A 21475-nucleotide genomic window follows, 5' to 3' on the forward strand; every position below is an offset into this window, starting at 1 on the left:
GTAATATTTTTTTCTAAATTCTCAATTTCATATATGTATATTTTAAAATATTAATGAATTTTTATTAAAGTGATGTATATACATAACAGTATGTCAAGGCTTATAAGGAAGTTAGCTCCCTGTGCCATCCTTTCCCATATCTCAGGAGGCATTTCATTTCAGCCTTTATAGTTTTTTCCTAGCACCTTGGTTTCAGATTTCTAAGTAGTATGCTTACACAGCTATTTCTTTATTCGATAGGTGAAGATTTCTGCCTTTTTACTTTTCCCTTCTCCCATTTTGTTTCGGTTTTTTGTTTGTTTTTTTGGTTAAATCAGCATCATTTGCATTATAGGGACCATATTTCTATTCATTTCTGAACTAGATGGTTTACTATGCTTACATTTCCATTCTCACAGGACATCTTGTCTTGGTTTTACACACACATCACTAACTTTTCCAAAATAGTCCCAAGTAAGTTTGTAAAATTCTTCTTTAATCTATCTTCCACATGGTCAAAGCCCAACAGAGTACTTGTTTCAGTCTAGACTAACTTCTCTCTCATCTTAGTATACAGCTGTTTCCTGAGACTTCATCATCCTGGGATTTGTTTTCCTCTCGCGAGTTGGATTACACATCTGGACCCCCTGTCTTCGTTATTAGGTTACTTTCCTGTTAAAGTGGAACACTTCCTTCAGTAACTTCTGGAAATGAGTGTGTGGGAGGTCAGTTATTTTGGAACTTTAAATGTCTGACAGATACTTTGGCTTGGTATATAAAATTCTAGGTAGAAAACCAAATTCAGGATTTTGAAGGCATTGCTCTATCCTAATTAAAGTGTTGCGATATCTGATGGGATTTTAATTTCTGATTTGTTTCTTTTGTTCTTTGAATCTGTCTCTACTGTTCTAAAAGCGGGTGGTACTGTGCTTTGGTGGACTCTGGCAATCTGGAAAATACTAAGTTCTTGACCTCCCCTCCCCCTTCACACACACATAGACATTTTCTTTGATCTGGAACTCCCATGAGATACTAGAGCTGCTGGGTTGAGCCTCTGGCCTTATTTCTTTTTCTTGGGAGATTTCTGTAACGTGGTTTTCCAGTCTTCTTATTGCATTATATTTTCAGCTAACGTGAAATTACCTGCCTGTATTTAGCTCCATACTTCACTTTTGCCGCCAGTTCCCGAGCCTGCCTGAATTCTGCAGGGTCTGTCTGTCACCTCACTCAGCAGTGATGGTCCTCCGGAGGTCTGCTAAGGCGGGTACCAACCACTCTCTCCTTCCCATATTTGATACATTTGTTGAAATCTTGCTCAGTGTTTCCTCCTATTTTTATACTTGTGGTTTTATAACTTTTATTCTGCCTTTTTACTGGGATTTTAGGAGGAAGAAGATATAAGTAAGTGTTAATTTGTATATTAAATTTATAGACGGGGGCCTTTTGTCAAATTGATGGGTAGTTGCTAGACAGGATAACTGGGGATTCAATGTGAAAGAATGCTTGAGTTTTCTTCAGAGCAGTAAAATGGTATATGAGAGACCAATTCATTCCTTGCTTCTTGGTTAATCTTGCTGGCTTAAAGGAATTTAAAATGGTCCCTGCCTAGTAAGTTCTTCAAGGTTCAGTCATTAATTTTGAACCAATTGGTATCTTTGACTCAAGTCTTTGGTAGCCTGTTTTAATTTCCTGGGAATGAGATATAATATTTGAAAGAAAAAGCAAGAAATACTTGAAAATATCCCCAGGTTGAACAGTTCATGTGAGAATACCTATTTTCTTTTTGTGACTCAAAACTCTTCTGGATGTGGCCTTTCAGATACAGAGTAGATAAAATGAGGTAGGTTGTCTTGTTTTGTTCTTCACTGGTTCTCCAGAAGTCTAACGGCTCATAAGCCATAAAAAATCTCATCCCCCTCACTGGTGTAACATAGGGTTGAATTCAGACTTTGGCAGGAGGAGTTGCTTAGTCTCCATTTTCCTCACCTTTGAGGTGGAGTGGAGGTGACAGATACTTCAAGGGTTTGGTTTACAGGAGAGAGAAAAACAGTGTTCAAAATGAGGCCATCCTATTATTTTTTCAAAGAATAGATGGTTTAAAACAGATGAGGTAGTTGGGAGATTAAAGCTGAATATGATAATTAAAATAATAGCTAACAAACATTCTCATTTTCCAAGAAATTTGGTATAGCTTTTAATGTATTATATGCTTCTGAGAAAAAGTTACTAGTTACATTGCCTTTCTTCATGAACTGGTCCTCAGGTATAGATAAAGCTTTGAAAGATGACACTCTTTTCCCCCAGAAGGAGAGTGAGGTCCATACTGAATACAGACGTAAAAGGAATTTTGTGGAGCAAACATTTCCTAATTGACGTGCAATATGTCTCAAGGATGAATTAATGTCTGTCTAGCGATGGCAATGCAGGGTAGGATTATAAAGGGTTACGTATCCGTTTACCACTTAACCCTCAGTATCCTGCTCGGATAGTCAGGGGGGTGGGCTTGTGGTATAGTCTACTCCTCACTGTGCTGCTTTTATGTACCCCAGAGGGCAGATGGTCCTTGGCATGTGTGAGAGGGAACCATGTCAGAGGCTGACATTCCTGAGAAAGGAGGACGCATTAAAAACTCACAGAATAAAGCCTTTGAAAAGGAAAGAAAGTTGATGAGATAAAGTGCTTCCATTGCCGGCAGTGGGGGCACTGGGTCTGTAGCCATGCAATCTCCCACGCACAGTCCGCTTCTGTAGCTACTGCAAGCCCTAGGTGTCCTCTGATCTGCCCTCATCCTGGTTAGACGGTCAGCCTTATTCTTTTCCTGTTGACTGGAGTCCTGTGCAAGTTAGTTGTCAGAGTGGCAGCTCCAGCCTGCTACCCGATATTTATATATGGGAGCACCTCCTGGCAGAAGTGCAGGAACTGTGTCAGTTTACACATCCGCCAAATAAGGACATAAATCTCAGTCCAATCAGAACCTCATCAGTTACCAATTAAATCAAGGCATGGTGGGTTTTTTTCTTTTTAAAACATAGTCCCAGTACTATATTTACTAAAAACCTTAGGCACTATGAAAAAAAGTCAATATTTGGAATCTTACACTGCTTGGCTAAGTTAACACTAAATATAGACCAGCAGTTTCATGCTGGGGTTTATGGGCTTTATAGGAGCACCATGTGCTGAAGGGAGGCAAAGAAAGAGCTACAGAATTTCTAGAAAGTCATTATAGTTGCTTCTGAATAATTTGTTTTTCCTGGTAACCTAGCAGTCAGAGCTCACATTTTTGTAAGTAATTTGCATGCTATTACTCTACTGAGACTGAATTATGATTCTTGAGGCTGGGATGTTTTTTGTTGCATGTGCTGTGTGCTTTTTTTTTTTTTAATTTTTAAATTTATTTTATCTTTGGCTGCGTTGGGTCTTCGTTGCTGTGCGCGGGCTTTTCTCTGGTTGTGGTGAGCAGGGGCTACTCTTCGTTGCAGTGTACAGGCTCCTCATTGCGGTGGCTTCTCTTGTTGTGGAGCACGGGCTCTAGGCACACAGGCTTCAGTAGTTGCGGCACGTGGGCTCAGTAGTTGTGGCGCACAGGCTTAGTTGCTCCGTGGCATGTAGGATCTTCCGGGACCAGGGCTCGAACCCGTGTCCCCTGCATTGGCAGGCGGATTCTTAACCACTGCACCACCAGGGAAGCCCTACTCTGTGCTTTTTTAACTTTTGATACAGATGATTTAGACTTGATTTTAAAAATTACTTCCTGGATGTGAAGAGGCACTGACTCTGAAATGGAATTATAGAACAAATTACCATGACTTGCTCAGTAAAGCTTCCTATTAGCTTTGAATTAAATCCTATTATAACAATTTTGATTTTGTGGCAAGCAGTGCTGGTTTGAGTTATTTCTCTGGTTTGATACTAAGCACCTATGGGAAAAAGTAAAGAGCAAAGCAAATTTTCATAGATGATGATATTGGTCAGAATATTTATTAGTAGGTAGTCAAAGAATTCTTAAATGACAAAAAGAATCAGCTGTTAGCATTGACCTAAACTGGAGGAAAATAAAATTACTTACGTGTTTCAGCTCAAGGTATTAGAAAGGGTTCCATGAAAAGGATGCTACTTTGGTTGGTCAGTCTTACTTAATGAGCAAATTTGCACACCACAGTCAAGCAGGAGGGTCAGGTTAGTGCAATGCAGAATTTAGTAACACTCTGGCTGCTTCAGCACTGCTGGTTGTTCCCAGATGCTCTCATGTGGGGATGCAAAGATAGCAACAACTGAGTGTCAAACAGCTATGGGTCCTGGCTTGAGGACCATGTGATCTTGTATCCATTTACTCACGGGGTCATTTGCAGGCTCTTGGCGTCGGTGAACCACACCCAACTCAGTTTTTTCTAGTGGCTCTTTATTTTTCATTTGCATGTTGCATTTAATTAAAAATGCATTGAAATAGCATCTATTTACATTGTGACTTTACCCAAATGAAGAGATTTCCGTTCAGAGCGCTTCAGAGTTCACACTAAGTTGTTATGTTAATGCTTCTGGGTTTGATGTCGCATTGAATCACCTTTTGAGTTAGCAGCAAGGCCAGTAGTTTGGAGATTTTATTAGTCATGCAGCTCTTAAGTCAGTTTTATAGCTATGATTTTCTAGCTAGTCCTCTACTTTGTAAACACTGATTCAAGCCTCAGTATGAGATTTAAGCAATAGTAATTACATCCCTAGAGGGGAAGCTAAGGCTCAAGGATGTCAAGTCAGAGATCCAAAAATGAACCATGTGTCAGCCACCAAGCCTAAAATAGACGCTGTGTCTGGAACGATGATCCTATGATGGGACACAACCTTTATGCCTCATCAGATATTAGTGTTTGGGATAATATATAAAGGGAGGATAAAATAGAAAACATTTTTAAAAGAATAGGAATCTGTGACCATGCATCAGTCAACACTTTTGGTTTTATCTGTAAAAGGATGAGATTTGATTGATCTCTAAGGCCCCTCTGTTCTATATGCTGTTACTTTTTTTTTTTTTTGTCACTTAAAATCATTCCCTTAGGAATGATCCATGAAGTATATTTGGAATTCAGTAATATCTATATCTAAAGTGCTTCGGTAGTATCTTACCTAAAATATTCAGGGAGTTAAGTGTTCTTGTTAATTAAAATTTCAGCATAACTGAAACACCCTTTTAGATTTTTGCTTTGAAAAAAAATTTAACTAGTTCATGACTTTTCGAGCTCACTGTTTTTCTTAGCTAGGGTTCTAGGGGAACATTTTTTTTTTTTTTACAAGTACTAGTAGGTTTTTAGTTATTACTGGGAAATTGTTCGGTCTTAATATTTTAGTGTGCAGTTTAATCTGTTTAGTAAATGGCTGATACTTTTTTTTTTTCAGATCTTCTATAGGTGTTCATCTTTTTTTTCCTGAATTTGGTTTCTCCTAACTCTAATCATATTTGCCTTCATTCTGTAGTTGGGCGTTAAAGGAAATTTTTTAAATGTTAAGAGGAAGTCAATAGTGTGTTGCCACATATAGGCAGACGTGAAGTTTTCTGCACTGCTTTTACTAAAGTCCAGATAGATACGACACGAGGATTCTTAACCTCAGTTTTATGTTAGTGTACTTATTATTAACTGCCTCAAATTCTTTTGGAAATAATGAGATTTAAATCCTAAATAAAATATTTTAGGTGTTCCAACTTAACATAAATCACTGGCTTCTAAACTTGGCACTGGGCATTTGAAGAATAGGATTGGAGATTACCCTATGGAGTGTTCAGTCAATTGGGGAAATCAAAGATGTAGGCAAATAAATGCGATAAAATAGAACAGATGTTCTGATAGAAGAATGTACAGTATCCAGCAAGGGCACAAGGGAAAGACAGGTTGATTCTTAATGGAGGTGAGGTTTGAGCTGAGTCTTGACAAAGGATTCGGGAAGGGTGTGGAGAAGAAAGGTAGCACAAGGGAAGGGGCAGTGAACTCTGAAGCATGAGGCCTGCTTCCAGCCCAGCAACTAGCTAACGTATGATCTTGGGCATTTACCTTCTGAGCTTCAATTTTCTCATTTGTGGAAAGGATGGGGGCTAGATGAGAGCACGTCTAAAATCCTTTCCCGATCAAAAAATCCCACATCCATTATTAGACTCATTTTATGAAAAGAGGTAACTGTGAAGGAGAAAGCTTTGATAGCAATCGGAATTTGTCTTCCTAGAACCTTCTTTTCACATAATTAAAAGGTCACAAGTTCTCTGTTGTGCTAGAGGGACATCTTAAAATAGAACTTTTTAATCCATTCAGATTTTTCAGTGTAGCTTGAACTTGTGCTCTCATTAGAGAATATTATCTTCAATGTAAACCACAATTTTAGAATTACTTATTACATAAGTGACCGCACTCTAAGGAAACACAGAAGGAAGAGACCTGGTCCTGAAGTTTAGCCTCCAACAACTGCAGTATTCATCTCCGTACTCAGTTTGCTAAGATTTTTGCCTTGAGGTCTCAGAGCCAGTCTATAATGACTAAAGGATACCTTTAAGGTGGGGACTCCTATACCATATTGAGGGAGAGTATAAAAAGTATAGTTTTGTATTAAAGCCTCATCAATTAGAATGGTTCACAGTAACATTTTCTTCTTCTATCAGAATCTTTATGGCCACAGGCTGCCTAGCTTAATTTTATCTTTTTATGTGTTTATACATCGTCTTCTTGCACAAAGGATTTGAGAAATCTCACCGGAATACGAACAGTGTAATAAAGAGAAATATTCAAAAATCAATTACAAAAAATTAAAAGAGGCCCAGGGTAAATATAGACAGAATTGAGAAATCTGAGCAGGAAGAAAGAGCAAGTGCAGATAAGCAGGGTATTAAAGCGTTAAAATTGGGAAACACACTTGACTCTGAGCTTCCTGTCAAGCAAAGCAAAAAGAAGAGTTTCCATGTTGTCCCCAAAAGGAACAGCTAAACTTTTCTAGCCTTTCATTTGGCAGTAGTATGTGTGGGTGGGTCTTCACATGCCAGCCCAACTTCCTGTGGGCTGTAATCCGTGTGAAGGCCGTCTCCCCAGCCCCGCCTCTCGTGTTTAACAGCAGTGTTTTCTTCCAGGGACAATGAATCCTTCTTCCCAGGACACCGGCTCTGGCGGCATTCCTGAAGATAGAAAGCTTTATGTTGTGGATTCCATAAATGACTTAAACAAACTAAACCTCTGTCCTGCCGGATCGCAGCATCTGTTCCGTATGTGTGCCTTCCCAGGCTTGGCCGCCTGTCCGGGCTTCTAGGCCACCTAAAAATAGCGAATGCTGAGCTGGACCTGTGGTCGTGGGCTGGGGGCGGGGTGGGCATTAGGAAGCCTCCGCGTTAGAGATGCTGTTTAGTATTAGGCAATTTTTGCTTTTGTTCTCTGAATACTTGCCAGGCTTGTGGGCTTTCTTGGCTCTTAAGCAAGATTTGAACTCTTGTCTTTAAAAGTTCTGAGAAGTTCCCTGTGGAGTTTCTCTACCTGGAAAGCGGTGGAGGCTGCTGAGATGAGGCTTACTCATCCCTCTTGGCCGCTTTTGTGCCTTCTAGTGACCACAGCCAGGTCACCGAGGGTGCCCACTTTCCTAGAGAGGTCTTACTTCATAGCGGATTGTTCCACACGTTTATCTAGTTTAAAAAAAATCATTAAGATTTTGTTGGGCAAAAAAGCTTCATTTTTTTAGATTACAGATTGCCTCAATTAAAGCACTAGAAAGAGGAGGGGGAAAACAAAATAAAAGGCTGCTGAATACTAAATACTACATGTGTATCTTGTCCCCTAAATATTATAAACGAGTTCTATCAGGTTATTCTGAGCCCCATCTTTTCTAGCTTAAACGCTGACATTCCAACGCAGGTGATAAATGCCCACTTGCTGTTTGTTTCACATGCACTCGAAACTCTTACTGTCCCAATTTTATGTCCATTATTCCCCTTCTAAATCTTTTTGTTTTTATTTTATTATTTATTTATTTATTATTATTTTTTGGCTGCGTTGGGTCTTCGTTGCTGCGCGTGGGCTTTCTCTAGTTGCGGCGAGCGGGGGCTACTCTTCATTGCAGTGCACGGGCTTCTCCTTGAGGTAGCTTCTCTTGTTGGGGATCATGGGCTCTAGGTGCATGGGCTTCAGTAGTTGTGGCATGCAGGCTCAGTAGTTGTGGCTCACGGGCTCTAGAGCGCAGGCTCAGTAGTTGTGGTGCACGGGCTTAGTTGCTCCGTGGCATGTGGGATCTTCCCGGACCAGGGCTCGAACCCGTGTCCCCTGCATTGGTAGGCGGGTTCTTAACCACTGCACCACCAGGGAAGCCCCCTTAATCCTTTTTGAATTCTTGTTTTTCTCTTCATTTTAATTTGTTCAGATTTTCACCTGTTTTTACTGCAGTTGGTCTCAATAAATGCAGGTGTTTGGGTGCCGGCTTATGCCGTGGTTATGATTAGGAAGGAAAAGCTCTGGAGGGTGTGACACAGGATGTCCCTATAAAGCACAGGACCTAAGCCCCCATCTCTCCATAATCAAGTAGCGGAGGGTGTGGGACTGATACAAAGTAGGAGGGATTACAGAAAGCAATTCAAGGATCTCCATTACCGCAAGTTTCTGTTATTTCTTTTGCAATTTAATTTGGGTGTTATTAGGCAAATAGGCCTTACAAAACAGTGACCAAATGCAGACAATTCATGGTTTGGGTGAACCAAGCTGTTTTATAAGCATGGTTGCATTTTCAGTTCAACTGTAAAACACTTAAGAGAACCTTGCTTCCAGAGCGTGTCCATCCTGGAAACAGCTTTTAGAAACCAAATTACATCAGGGTCATTTTGATGTTGTTGTTTAAATGGATATAAGCATAACTGGTTATTTTTATAGGACATAAAGTTTTCTGGGAGATATCTCAGAGTGTTCAGCCTTTCACCCAGAGTCAGTGGCCCACAGCCAGCTGTGTTTTATTCTTGGCTCACTTTGGGAAAAGGGCAATAGAGCCTCCATCACTCTGAACCCTTAACTTCTTTATTCCCTGCCCACCACCCCCCTCCCCCAAGCAAAAGAAAAATCCAAGTCCAGCTACATCAGCGTTAACACGATCTTCAAAGAATTTTCCAAATAGGGGCTGAGGAGATAGCTTGACCTGACTTGTTCTTTGGATACTGATATAGAAGAAGGTGAAAAATTCTCAAAGAGCACCCGATCCAAAGACAGTCCTCAAACATAAGTCTCTTTCCAGAGTGATCAGAGGGAAAATGGGCATATCCCTTACATCTCTCTCTCTCTCTTTCTCTCTCTCTTTTTTTTTTTTAATGCTGAGGAGTTTTTGTCTTTGTTGTTGTTTGTTTCACATTAGCTCTAGAGGAGAAAATCCCAGACATCGGCACTAACTCAGGAAATGGAAACCACAGTCTGTTTTTGGTGGGGCTGATCATCGTGCTGATTGTCAGCCTGGCACTGGTTTCCTTCGTGATATTTCTGATAGGTAAGTACCATCGACACACTTTTCTTCGTTGCTATGCACTTACTTTGTAGCTGGTTGTTTAGCTTTGCTCCGGTAATGAGGCAGAGCTTCCTGGCAGTCAGTGCTGCCGCTGAAGGCTGAGGGGGCGTGAATGCTTAGGGTACCTACTGCTCTGGGCCGGACCGCTGGGCACTCATAAGCCCTCAGTGCCAGGAGTTCGCAAACATGGACATTAAATGTTTCTATAATGCTTTAATTTCTCACCTGGAGTCCCTAGCTGCCAATGGTAGGCAGCTTATTCTAGCTAACTCGGGGTTTTCTTCATCCAACACATGGGTTCTCCGTGAACTCAGGTCTATAATTTTCAGTCACAGTCAGGTTCACCCCCTCTTCCAGGTTCCCTCGCTTCCCTGAAATCCATTAGAAGCACTAACTGGGCTTGTGCCAGGGCCCAGAGGCAGTGCTGGGATGGGAGGAGACTGCTCCTGTCTGCCACCGCCCAGGCTGGCATCCTGCCTGCCCTTGGCCTGGGCCCTGCGTGTCCGCCCTTGAGTGGTGACCCAGGCTTTCCTACACAGCCCCTCAGCCAAGAGATCCCCTGAGGTCTCAGTGCCACTCTCCTCTCTGCCTCAGGTCCGGGAGGGCTGCTGTCCATCCTGAGGCATGTTGCCCTTTCAGGAAAGCCCACCAGCATCCTCCCTGAGCTGTCCTCTGCAGACCACCATCTGGGGTTACTTCAGTTCCCTCCCACCCCTCTTAAGAGTGGACGGAGCCTGAGAGAAGGAGTCATACTTTATACCCTTTTGGCTGGATCCACCACATTGTCATTTCTTCTGCCCTATAGGCCTTGTAGCCTTCAGAACTCCTAAATGAGAGGTGGATCCCATGTCTCTGAAATGCCTCTATTTCAGATTCATTCAGGATCAATGGAGGTAGTGTAGCAGTGGTGGTGATGGGAAGTGGGCAGAGGGCATGACAGCTTCTAACCCCTTTTCCTCCCTAAAACTTCATCTCTCTTCCAGCTTAAAGGTCTCTTCCTGGTATAGGTTTCAGAGCTGGTGCAAAGGGGTGATGTTTAATTGCTTCTTTGTCACCCTGCTGATGCCCTTTTGCACTTAGAAGCTACAGTGTGAACCCTCCTTACAATAATGGTGCCCTTGCATGTGATTATTCTTTGGAGGAGGGTGGCCCTGAACCTGCAGGAAAGAGCACATGGATTACTCCTCTGAAATGTTATACCTCATAAGTTGATGCTCCAAATATCATCCTGCCTCACCTGCCTGGGAAATGACTAAGTTAAACTATTGAGAAATTTTAGGTATGCCTACCGACTTGGGAGCAACCCAAAGGGACTGCTTTTTTTTGTGGGAAAATAAGTAGTAAGATTTAGGGCAATGATAATTAAAAATGTTATGTATTGGGTGCCCACTCTGTCCCAGGCACTGTGCTAAGCATTTATGTCTGTTTGCTCACCACCTCATAACAACTCTGTGGTGTAGGACCTATTGTTATTTTGGTTTTATCAATGCTGAAACTGAAGCTTAGAGAGATTAATTAATATGCCCAAGGCCAACAGACAATGGTGCCTAATCAGGGCTCAGAGACACCCCTGCCTGACATCAAAGACCATTCACTTATTATACCCCGTTGTATAAATAGGATTTATTTTATGTTTGCTTCTAGTGTTTTACATTGAGGGCAAAGTCATATCAAGAAACAGAATGAAGGGACTTCCCTGGCAATCCAGTGGTTAAGACTTTGCCTTCCAATGCAGGGCATGCGGGTTTGATCCCTGGTCGGGGAGCTAAGGTCCCACATGCCTTGCAGCCAAAAAAACAAAACATAAACAGAAGCAATATTGTAACAAATTCAATAAAGACTTTAAAAAAAAATGGTCCACATCAAAAAAATCTTAGAAAAAAAAAAGAAAGAAAATGTGAATAAAGAAGTGTCTTTTTATTGGACAATTACTCTTTGCCAGACACATTAAATTCATTATCTTAAGTCCTTACTCTACCCTTCAAGGTAGTGTCTAATATTTCTATTTTACCGATGAAAGACTAAGGCCCAGAGAGTTTAACTCTCCACATTTATCCAGCTAGTCAGAAGCAGAACTGGGATTCATACCCTGAGCTGTCTGCCTCCAGACCTCCCTGGCCCTCCACTGCCTGTGTTGAAGTAATAATAAAGGCTTCCTGTGGTTTTCAGGTAAACCTTAGCCCAACCTAAGACCAGAGTTGGCACAGGCAGCTATAAATGAACTTGGCCTGTGCTCATCCTTAACAAGGAAACCGTTTTGCTCTCAGTGGGGTTCAGTGCCAATTTGTGTCATTTTAACTGAAGTGTAAGAACTTATATTCTTTATAACCCTGACATTTTTATGCAAGAGAAATAAGGCTATTTTTTTTCTTTTTTTTTTTTTGCGATACGCGGGCCTCTCACTGTTGTGGCCTCTCCCATTGCGGAACACAGGCTTCGGACGCGTAGGCTCAGCGGCCATGGCTCACGGGACCAGCCGCTCCGCGCCATGTGGGATCCTCCCGGACCGGGGCACGAACCCGTGTCCCCTGCACCGTCAGGCAGACTCCCAACCACTGGACCACCAGGGAAGCCCCAAGGCTATTTTATACTGATTACATTGAATAAACTGTTGGGCCTTGTGTTTTTGCCACAATCTCTGTCCTAAAGAGGAATAACGGACAGCAAGGATAGGTTACCGTGGATGCCTACCTGCCTCTGTAACAGTTTCCAGTGGCCACGCAATGTAGATATGTGGGATGTGATGCAAGTATTGCCTTAACTTAAAAAAGGGTTCTATGGTCAAATGAGTTTGAGAATTGCTGGGTTAGTAATACTTAAGGTATTTTATTTTACTTCTTGTGAATTTCCAAAAAGCAGGTCAGGCATGATTTTTCTCTAACGTTTTTGCATATAGAAACCTTTTTCTCTTTTGGAATTTAACTTGGAACCACTGTATTGTGGAACAGACTTAGTCCAACATGGCTGCTACTTCCTTCTGTGTTTGACTAATGTAGAATGTTCCCAAGAGGGGAAGTATGTCACATGCTATGGATTTATTTGTTTCACACTTTTCTCCAGAAGCAAGTGGTATCTCTGCCTGGCTCTGCATCAAATCTCAGCTAAAACCTCTCTGTCATGTCTTGGACCATAATTCATCCAACATAATTTTTCAGATATGGGGGAAAGGCAGCTTCTGGGCAACAGTTTGTCCCAAGCCTGGAAGGTGAGGCTCTAACACCTTCCCATGTTAGTTTTTGGCTAAACCCAGTGGCATGTTACCACCATCATTAGTTCCTGAAAGATATCTTGGAAAAAACTTGCCTGCAATGGAAATGATAAGGAGCTCACATATTAAATACTGATTTTGTGCTGCTTTTCTTGGAAATTTTAACTCATAAGCAGACCTCAGAGTATTCCATTCCCTGACTTACTCAATAACCAGGGATTCTATTTATTTTGGAAATATGGACTCTCTGCTCTCAGGGTGGTCTGAGGGGAATTATTATACATTCATTATGGGCTGGTAATTTAGAACCAGGAGAGCTGTGTATATCAAAGTAGTCTGGAACCCAAAATATCCCACCTCCCACATGTGAAGTGAAAAACCTTTTCTGAGAATGGGTCTCAAAAATGAGACAACATAACAGTCACTTCTGTGGGAATAATCAGACACTGGTGGTTTCCTTCGGTTGCTCACAGCAGAGTCTTTCTTAGCGAAAATCTGTGTGGAGTCTGCCAAAGGTAGTCAAGTCTTTCACCAAGGAGTCGTAAAAATAATTCACTTGATAGGTAACTTCAGTCTTCATCAATTTCTCTTCTGGGCTTCTGGGCTGCATGGGATACTGGAGCAGGGGATTTGCCAAGAGGGCCTCTCAGCTCTCCAGCCGAGCACCCCAACGGGGCTCTGATGAGTCCCGATGGAATACACTGGAAGCCAGTGTAACAATGTCTGTTTCTCATTTTAAAGTTCAAACTGGCAACAAGATGGAAGATGTGTCAAGAAGACTAGCAGCTGAGGGAAAGGACATAGATGATCTTAAGAAAATCAACAGCATCATTGTAAAGAGACTCAACCAACTGGACTCTGAGCAGAACTAAAGGAATGATCTTCCAAGAGCAACTGCTAACACCTGAGCTTCTCACTGTCCTGGGAGGGTACAGGGTTAAGAACCGACCAAGGGCGTATCTGCAGGCAACAAAAGGCCAACTTTCCACTACAGGGATGGGAGCAGCTCCAAGGCAAGGGGGGCTGGGGACAGCCGCCAGAAGGGGGCTGATTTTGTGGTAGGGTCCTTCAGCTTTCATGGGGTTAAAGGTGGCTGGCATGGAAGAGAACCAACAGGAAACAAGAACGGGAATTTGGCTCTATGTACAGCTTCTTTTACAAAAGGAGCTTTGGCACCAGAATAAGTTCACTGTGGCCAGTAAATTTCATGGCACCTCATGTAACTTTATGAACTCCCTTGAAAGCCTAAGGAATTCATTGAATTATTTGTGTTCAAGGGAATCAGGTGATAACTCTTTGCAATAAAATAGATTCTGCTCAGGTGATTACACTTTGACTCATTTCTCCAGGGACAGGGGGTGGGCGGCCTCCAAGCTAGTTGCCTACTTGTACTTGCTAATAGTAGTTATGTGCCTATGGTAGGGTGGGGTTAAAAGAGAGAGCCCTATTTATTCAACTAATGTTTATTGAGCTGCTGCTTTGTACAAACCACCATACTCGGGAGAAGCTTACATTCAAGCGAGGAACAAAGGAGATGTATAGTTATATATAGATAGATAAGCTTTTTTGACTTTGTTTCTGATGGGAAAAAAATCCTTCAGTACCCTGCTGATTAATTGTGAGGAAATCTGATAGGTTTGTAGCCTTTATTAAACTACAGTGGGAAACCATATATTTGGAACCTGCCTTGTTTTAGCACAAAAGGTAAGGCACAGAATTTATGAAATTGGATATGTTGTGATATAAATCAGCTTTAAAAGCATGAGTCTTAGAAAAATTTTTATTTAATATAAATATATTGTGTAAGTCTGTTGTGTGAAGTCTATTGCAATTCTATCATTTTGGGTTCATCAGAAACATCTGGGTTTATTCTAAAGTTACACACATACATAAACACACATTTTATAACACTAAATAGTTAATGAAATAAACACAAGACATTTCACCTATCCATTTTTACACTCAAAAACATTTGTACTGGGCTTCCCTGGTGGCGCAGTGGTTGAGAGTCTGCCTGCCGATGCAGGGGACACGGGTTTGTGCCCCAGTCCGGGAGGATCCCACATGCTGCGGAGCGGCTGGCCATGAACCATGGCTGCTGAGCCTGTGCATCCGGAGCCTGTGCTCCTCAACGGGAGACACCACAACAGTGAGAGGCCCACGTACCGCAAAAATAAAATAAAATAAAATAAAAATTGTACTGCATACTTAATTTTTAAAAATTGATATCATGCAGAATATTTTAAAAATCTGATTTGTATTTATTGGAAAATTCTTATTGACCTGTTGATGGGGTGTGGCAAAATAATTTATCAGGATTTGCTATAACATAGTTTCACAAACTACAGATGAGCTGATGCAACAACTCTTTAAAAATACACATTTCTTTCTTTGAAGCTGTTTGGTCTTGTTATGCCTTTTTTTTTTTTCTTTCCCCTACACAGTGGATATTTTGTGCTCAGTAATAAATGATCTTTATTCCAAGGAATTTATGATTTTTATAACATGGAGTAGTGTAGTGTCTGATAAATCATTTCATCCATCTTTTTGCATCCATCTTGTTGGATCTGCACTGTCCTGCCTGTATGGCATCGATGGAGCCATGGTCACATACACAGCCTGGGGAACTCCAGGCATTACAGCTCCTGGTATTTGGATTCACAGATTCGCAACTTCTATTGATCCTGTTTTAAAATATTGGCTGGCTACATGTAGTCTTGTTTTTTTTTTCAACACAGGGATTTAAATTTGCTAATAAAGCTATTATTGGAACAACTGGAATAATCTGAATAGGGTCTGTAGACTAGATAATAGTATTATATCAATGTTAATTTCCTGATTTTACTAATAGTATCATGGTTATCATGAGACAGTTCTTGGTTTTAGGAAACACACATGGAAGCATTTAAGGATAAAGGGACATCATGTCTTCAATTCCAAAATGGTTCAGAAAAATAAGTGTGTGTGTGTGAATAGATAACTAATAAGAACCTGCTGTATAAAAAAAAATAAAATTCAAAAATTCAAAAAAAATTTATGTGTGTATAAAGCCACTATGGTAAATGTTAACATTTGCAGAATTTTTGTTTAATAAAATCATCCATTTTTTTCTTTCCTTTTTTTTTAAAAAACAGCTTTGAGATATAATTGACATATAAAAACTATATATTTAAGGTGTATAACAATGTTTTGATCTATGCATATATTGTTAAATGATCACCATAATTAAGCTAATTAACATTCATCACCTCTACATAGTTACTATTTGTATGAATGTGTGTGTGTGGTGTGTATGGAAAGATCTAAGATCTATACTCAGTAAATTTCAAGTGTACAATACAGTATAGTTAAACTATCGTCACCATTCTGGACATTAGGTCTTGAGAACTTGTTCATCTTGCATAGCTGAACCTTCATACCCTTTGGTTACATGTAGTCTCACTGCAGTCAAATATGGTGGTTGAGACATGGGCTGGGGAACCCAACTGTCTGGTTCGAATCCTGGTGCCACCATTTACTGTGGCTTTGGGGAAATTAACCTCTTTCCTCCTTTATCAGTAAAATTAGATCATTACAAAATGTTTTTTAGTGTTGTTGTAAGGCTTAAAAGAGGTGATAAATGACTTACACTGTGTCAGAAACAAAGTACTCAATAAATGCTAGTTATTGTAATTATTAATGTTAAAAGTAGTAGGTGTTGTATAAAGGAAATAACCCACTAAATTTAACATCTACTGATGGGGACTTAGGGCCAAATGTTTTTCTGCTGCACTTAAGACCATAGCATCCTGATCTGATCCGACCAGGGATGGTGGGGTACGAGCTTTTGGCAAAACAACGTGTTAAGCTAATTTACAAGAGGCGATCAATATAAGCAGGAGGGTTTGTGGTTTTCCAAACGATCTAGTCTGAAGAACATATGAATCCACATTTGCCTCGCTGAGGTCTGTCCTGGACCAAAGCACAACGCGCAGTGGCAGGAGGGAGCCGGGACAGTAATGTGAGGCAAAGGAGTAGAAAAAGAAAGAAGGGACTGCTGAACGGAGACATGTCCTGATAGGGAAAGAAAAGAAAGTTTTGTATCTTTCTTTGGACTTTGTACACGTTCACAAGAGGCTCAGAGAGAGGTGATTTTTTTCTGGCAATGGGCTCTGTCTGCATGCCCTTCCTGGTGTTGCCGTGATGGAAGGATTATCCACGTCTTCTGACCCCAGGAACAATGCCATGCACTTTTCAGTCCACCATGAGGATCCTGGGAGAGCCTTCCTACATCTCCTCAAATTGCTCTGATTGACAACCACCTGCAGGTGAGCCGGCCCCAGGCCCGCCCACCACACTCAGCTGTGACACCTGGAGGCCATTGGGGTGTGGAACAACCTGGAAGGAGGAGGCTTCAGCTTCCCAGTGTGGCTGCCCGGCTGCAGATTAGGGAATACGGGGTACTTTTCTCTCCTGCAAAGACCAGGGTCATCTGGCCAGGACTCCACCAGTGGACACCAATCTCCAAAGCAAGCCTCTTAGGTAAGAACAAGAAAACCAGGAGGGTTAAAAATAACACAATTGCAGGGGCTTCCCTGGCTGGCCGGTGGTTAAGACCCTGCGCTTCCAATGCGGGGGGGGGGGCGGATTTGATCCCTGGTTAGGGAACTAGGATCCCACATGCGGGGGGGCCGGAAAAAAAAAAAACAACACAACTGCTTTTTTTTTTTTTTTCTAACAGCAGTCTGTGGTGGAAAAGAGAAAAATTTTGGTGTGCATGACATTTGGACTGAGGTGTCTTGGGAAATATTGCTCACACCATGGTGTTATAATCCATTTTTATTGCTTAGAAAGAATTTTAATGGAAACAAGGTCTCTCTGAGTCATGGTGTATAAAATAATTTTATTCCCGCTTAAAATAATGACCCCATTTAAATTCGGTAGAGGATGACCAAAAGAAACATCATCAGAAAAGACTGGTAATCTATCCCCTCTGTGAATGAGTTTGCTCAGAAGAAGCTGTGAAAAGGAGAAAGAGCATTAGGACTATGAGCTATCTTTCCACAGAATCAGGAAGTGTATTTTTTTTTAAAAAAGAGGCAATTAAACATATTCTTATTGGAACCCATGTGTGTACTTATTCTCATTTGGTAAAGATAAAAACTTCTCAGTAAATTTTTTATAGGCAAAACCTTACTGAAATATAATTCTGCTTTCCACGATAATGAAACGGATTAAAAAAATGACAAGCAATTTAGAAAAAACTTAATTCCCTGTAACAAGCAGGTGTTGAGCATATATGTGGTGCCCGCCTGTGTGGGCTGATGCTACAGAGGATTCAAGAGGAGGCTAATTGGTCATGCAAATAAGACATGTAAGAAGCCAGTAATGACCTGTAATAATGAACAGGAGAAAGCAGCTCCCCAGTGTGGCTGTCCAAGGATCAGCTGGGAGGCTTAGAAAGACCCAGGTTCTTGGATCCTATTCTCAGATATTCTGACTTAGCAGGCAGGGCGGGTGGGATTGAGAATTCATGATGTTAAAAAGCTGCTGTGATGAGTCTGATGCTCAGTTTAGTTGAGTGGCTGGACAAATGATGTATTCGGAGTAAACTTGTGTTTGGATTCTGGTTCTGCGCACAAGTTACAGTGAGGCCCTCACCTCTCTTGCCTCTGTTTCTTTTTTTTTTAAATTTCTTTGTTTTTGGCTGCAATGGGTCTTCGTTGCTGCATGCAGGCTTTCTCTGGTTGCAGTGAGCCGGGACTACTCTTTGTTGCGGTGCACAGGCTTCTCATTGTGGTGGCTTCTCTTGTTGCGGAGCATGGGCTCTAAGCACACGGGCTTCAGTAGTTGTGGTGTGCGGGCTCAGTAGTTGTGGCTCACGGGCTTCTCATTGCGGTGGCTTCTCTTTGTTGCAGAGCAGAGGCTCTAGGTGCGCGGGCTCAGTAGTTGTGGCACGCGGGCTCGGTAGTTGTGGCTCATGGGCTCTAGAGCACAGGCTCAGTAGCTGTGGCGCACGGGCTTTGTTGCTCCGCGGCACGTGGGATCTTCCCGGACCAGGGCTCGAACCTGTGTGCCCTACGTTGGTAGGCGGATTCTCAACCACTGTGCCACCAGGGAAGTCCCTTGACTCTGTTTCTTAACCTCCCTGACTTTTGGGAGTTTCATCTGTATAGTGGGAGGGTGTTGCTGCTGGTGAGAACAGCGAAGTTGACAGAAAGTCTTTCAGGCTCTGTGTTGTTTATAAACGGCTCATAAATTGTATGTTAAAGGGGGGGCCCAATTGTGGATGTTATTTTTAATCCTCAGGGATCACTATTAACCTCTTGTCAAAGGAACCATAAAAGTGTTCAGAAGAACCCTCCACTTCCTCCCTCACCTGTCTTTTCTCTTTCCTCCCCCTTCTCAGCTGTGCTTGGCTGAAGATCCAGTTTAGGGGACTGTTCAATTTGACTGAAGAGCTGGTTGAGGGCTGTTTTGAGAGCAGAAGGTGTCAGTGAGAACCTGGGAATGCTGAAGGGCGAGGAACGTAGGGAGAAGCCAGACGGAGGGGTCTGCTCCACTTCCTGCCCCAGGAGAGCAGAGAAGAATTATTCTTGCCATAGGAGCTTTGTGGCACCATGACCTAGGGGCTTCCTGGGAATGTGAGACACGCAGGCCTGGCCAGGCTGGTAGACTGCCCAGCAGTTTGTCTTTTCACATGTTAGAAAAACTGTGATCAATCTTGATCTCAAGACACAAATGATTCAGATTTCCATTTTGTTTTGTTTTTAAGAAAACTAATGCTGTTCAAGGCCCTACCTGTGAGTGGCCTGGTGGCACCTTAGAGTCCCCCCTGCCCTGGCCCCAATGGTCAGGATCTGCCTCCTGGTCATTTGGAATGGGAACCTCCTGTCTTAAATATTTTCATCTGAAGACATTTTATAGGTCCTTTGACAGAATATTGACATTCCCTGGACATTGAGAATCATGTCTGGAAATGGTTGCCCTCCTCTTTGATATAACAGTTATAAATGACTCAGAGTTGCTGGGATAAAAAAAAAACCAAATAATCACCTGAAACCAATGACAGTCATGGGCCATGAAGTGAGGCAAATAATTAGTTCAATCCTCAGCACCTGAGGAGCAAAATCAACAGTTGAAACAGGGACTAGGCCAGGTGCAGCTCTTAAAACTGCAAGGATTGGAAACTTGTCTTCAATTTAGGTGCATTTTCTGTCTTTGCAAGAGTTCACTTGGACACAACTTGTGTTACCCCTAAATTTCTCACCACCTAAGAGAAATCAAACTGACCCTAGAGGAAGGCACGTTATTGGTCAAAAAGAAATCAAAGAAACTTAATTTTGTTTCATTTCTTCTTTCTCTCTTTTTTTGCCTTCAAGGCTGGTCTTGCCAATAAAATACGTAGGGATTTTTCTGTAGACATTTGCTTTTAGACCAGGAATGTGTGAAGTAGGATGAGTTTAAATAAGGGCAGAGAAAGCAGCCCTGGAGTGAAGTATAGATCCCACCTGTCAAGCTGTGGCGTTTTAAGTCTTCCTGGATGAAGGCAGATGAGCTCTGTCCCGTCTTTTCTTGTACGTGAAGAACGAATGGGCTGTAGAAAAGGAAGTCATGATCCTAACTTCTCTTTGTTTCTTGGCCTCCTCTGACTCTCACATCCCCTTTCAAATTATGAAACATGATTCATTCTTCATGCATGAATCCTCAAAGAAATGGATTGTAACAGCTTATTCCATGAGGAATATCCTTCCTGAATGTGGAATACTGCTGCCACAGAGCATTTATTGCCTGATGAACAAACGGGGCAGGTCAAACAATGGACAAACCAATTCATAATCTAATTATGGCCTCTCAAATGCTAAAAATGTCTAATGTTCCACGTCCCAAAGTGGTTTTAAATATTGCCACAAATAGACTAAATTAGAATTCTACGCCACATCCTCCTCCCTCCCCCCAATTTAGCAAATGTCTTTAATATTGATGAGTTGGGGTCAACTTCTGAATTACTATAAATCCATTCAGGGGCTCAAACAGTTTCTTACAGGCTCAGAAAAAACAATGATGGAAAAGACATTAGGTAGCCTTTGAGGTACGTTCCCTGACCTATGTTTAACCTTCATTTAGTACAGATGAGAGAAAACCCAGGTTCTTTCCATATTACTTGTAGAAGTCACAAAGGAATTATTCGTAATTTTTTCCCCAATGGACTCAATGCAATCCTTTGAGCCTAGAACTTCATGTGAACCTCTCAGATTTTGCCTTGTCATTGTGTACCTGTGTTGTACCCTTTGCATGATGTTCTCATCTGGGCATCCTCGGGCTATAGTGATGGCTCAGTAATGGGAATTTGTGTAATTAATCTAGGACGGGTTTCCATGCTGCCTGCATTGCCTCTGACTTGCAATAGAGCCAAGTGCTGCTCACTAATAAGAGGAGAGACACCTGGTGGCAGTTGGTTATTTCGGGGGAAGGAGGTCAATTTGAAAGGAAGAAAGAAGGCAAGAGTTAAAATATAGTGTGTGATGTTGGAGGGAGAGTGAATTGTTGCATCAGACATAGGACAGCTGGGGGCTACATGTGGGAGAAATGGCCACCAGGCTAGGAGGCCACCTTGATGGTGGTGAAGACCGTGGGCTTTGGAGTCGAAGGACCTGCCTTTGAATCTGGCTCTGTTGCTCACAAGCCGTGTGACCCTGGCTAAGTTACTTACCTTTTCTGAGCCTTGGTCACCTCATCTGTAAAATGGGAATAATACCTGCCTCACAATGTTGCTGCGAAACACCTGGTGCTTGGTAAGCTCTTGATTAATGA

The 21475-nt window shown here is 41.9% G+C and overlaps 1 protein-coding gene across 2 annotated transcripts; it reads left to right on the plus strand.

Annotated features, from left to right (window-relative positions):
* Positions 1 to 11: 11 nt before the first annotated feature.
* On the plus strand, positions 12 to 14002 carry LSMEM1 (leucine rich single-pass membrane protein 1). 2 transcript variants are annotated; one of them, XM_081243428.1, is made up of 5 exons: positions 12 to 704; positions 1108 to 1243; positions 7079 to 7210; positions 9328 to 9456; positions 13424 to 14002. In XM_081243428.1, exons 2-5 carry the CDS (start codon positions 1216 to 1218, stop codon positions 13552 to 13554), a joined length of 420 nt encoding a protein of 139 aa, XP_081099554.1. In that variant the 5' UTR covers positions 12 to 704; positions 1108 to 1215; the 3' UTR covers positions 13555 to 14002. The 2 variants fall into 2 exon arrangements, with proteins under 2 accessions (XP_081099554.1, XP_081099553.1); XM_081243427.1 differs by having other exon boundaries at positions 1162 to 1243.
* Positions 14003 to 21475: the final 7473 nt, after the last annotated feature.

The sequence above is a fragment of the Mesoplodon bidens genome (genome assembly GCF_964165515.1).
Source record: "Mesoplodon bidens genome assembly, chromosome: 9".
Taxonomy (NCBI): Eukaryota; Metazoa; Chordata; class Mammalia; order Artiodactyla; family Ziphiidae; genus Mesoplodon; species Mesoplodon bidens.

What these genes read in the sequence shown, in the direction of transcription:
- LSMEM1 (XM_081243427.1), top strand. An exon ending in CGGATCGCAGCATCTGTTCC is followed by an intron (nt 7,211 to 9,327) that starts GTATGTGTGCCT and finishes GTTTCACATTAG; the next exon opens with CTCTAGAGGAGAAAATCCCA. An exon ending in CTTCGTGATATTTCTGATAG is followed by an intron (nt 9,457 to 13,423) that starts GTAAGTACCATC and finishes CTCATTTTAAAG; the next exon opens with TTCAAACTGGCAACAAGATG.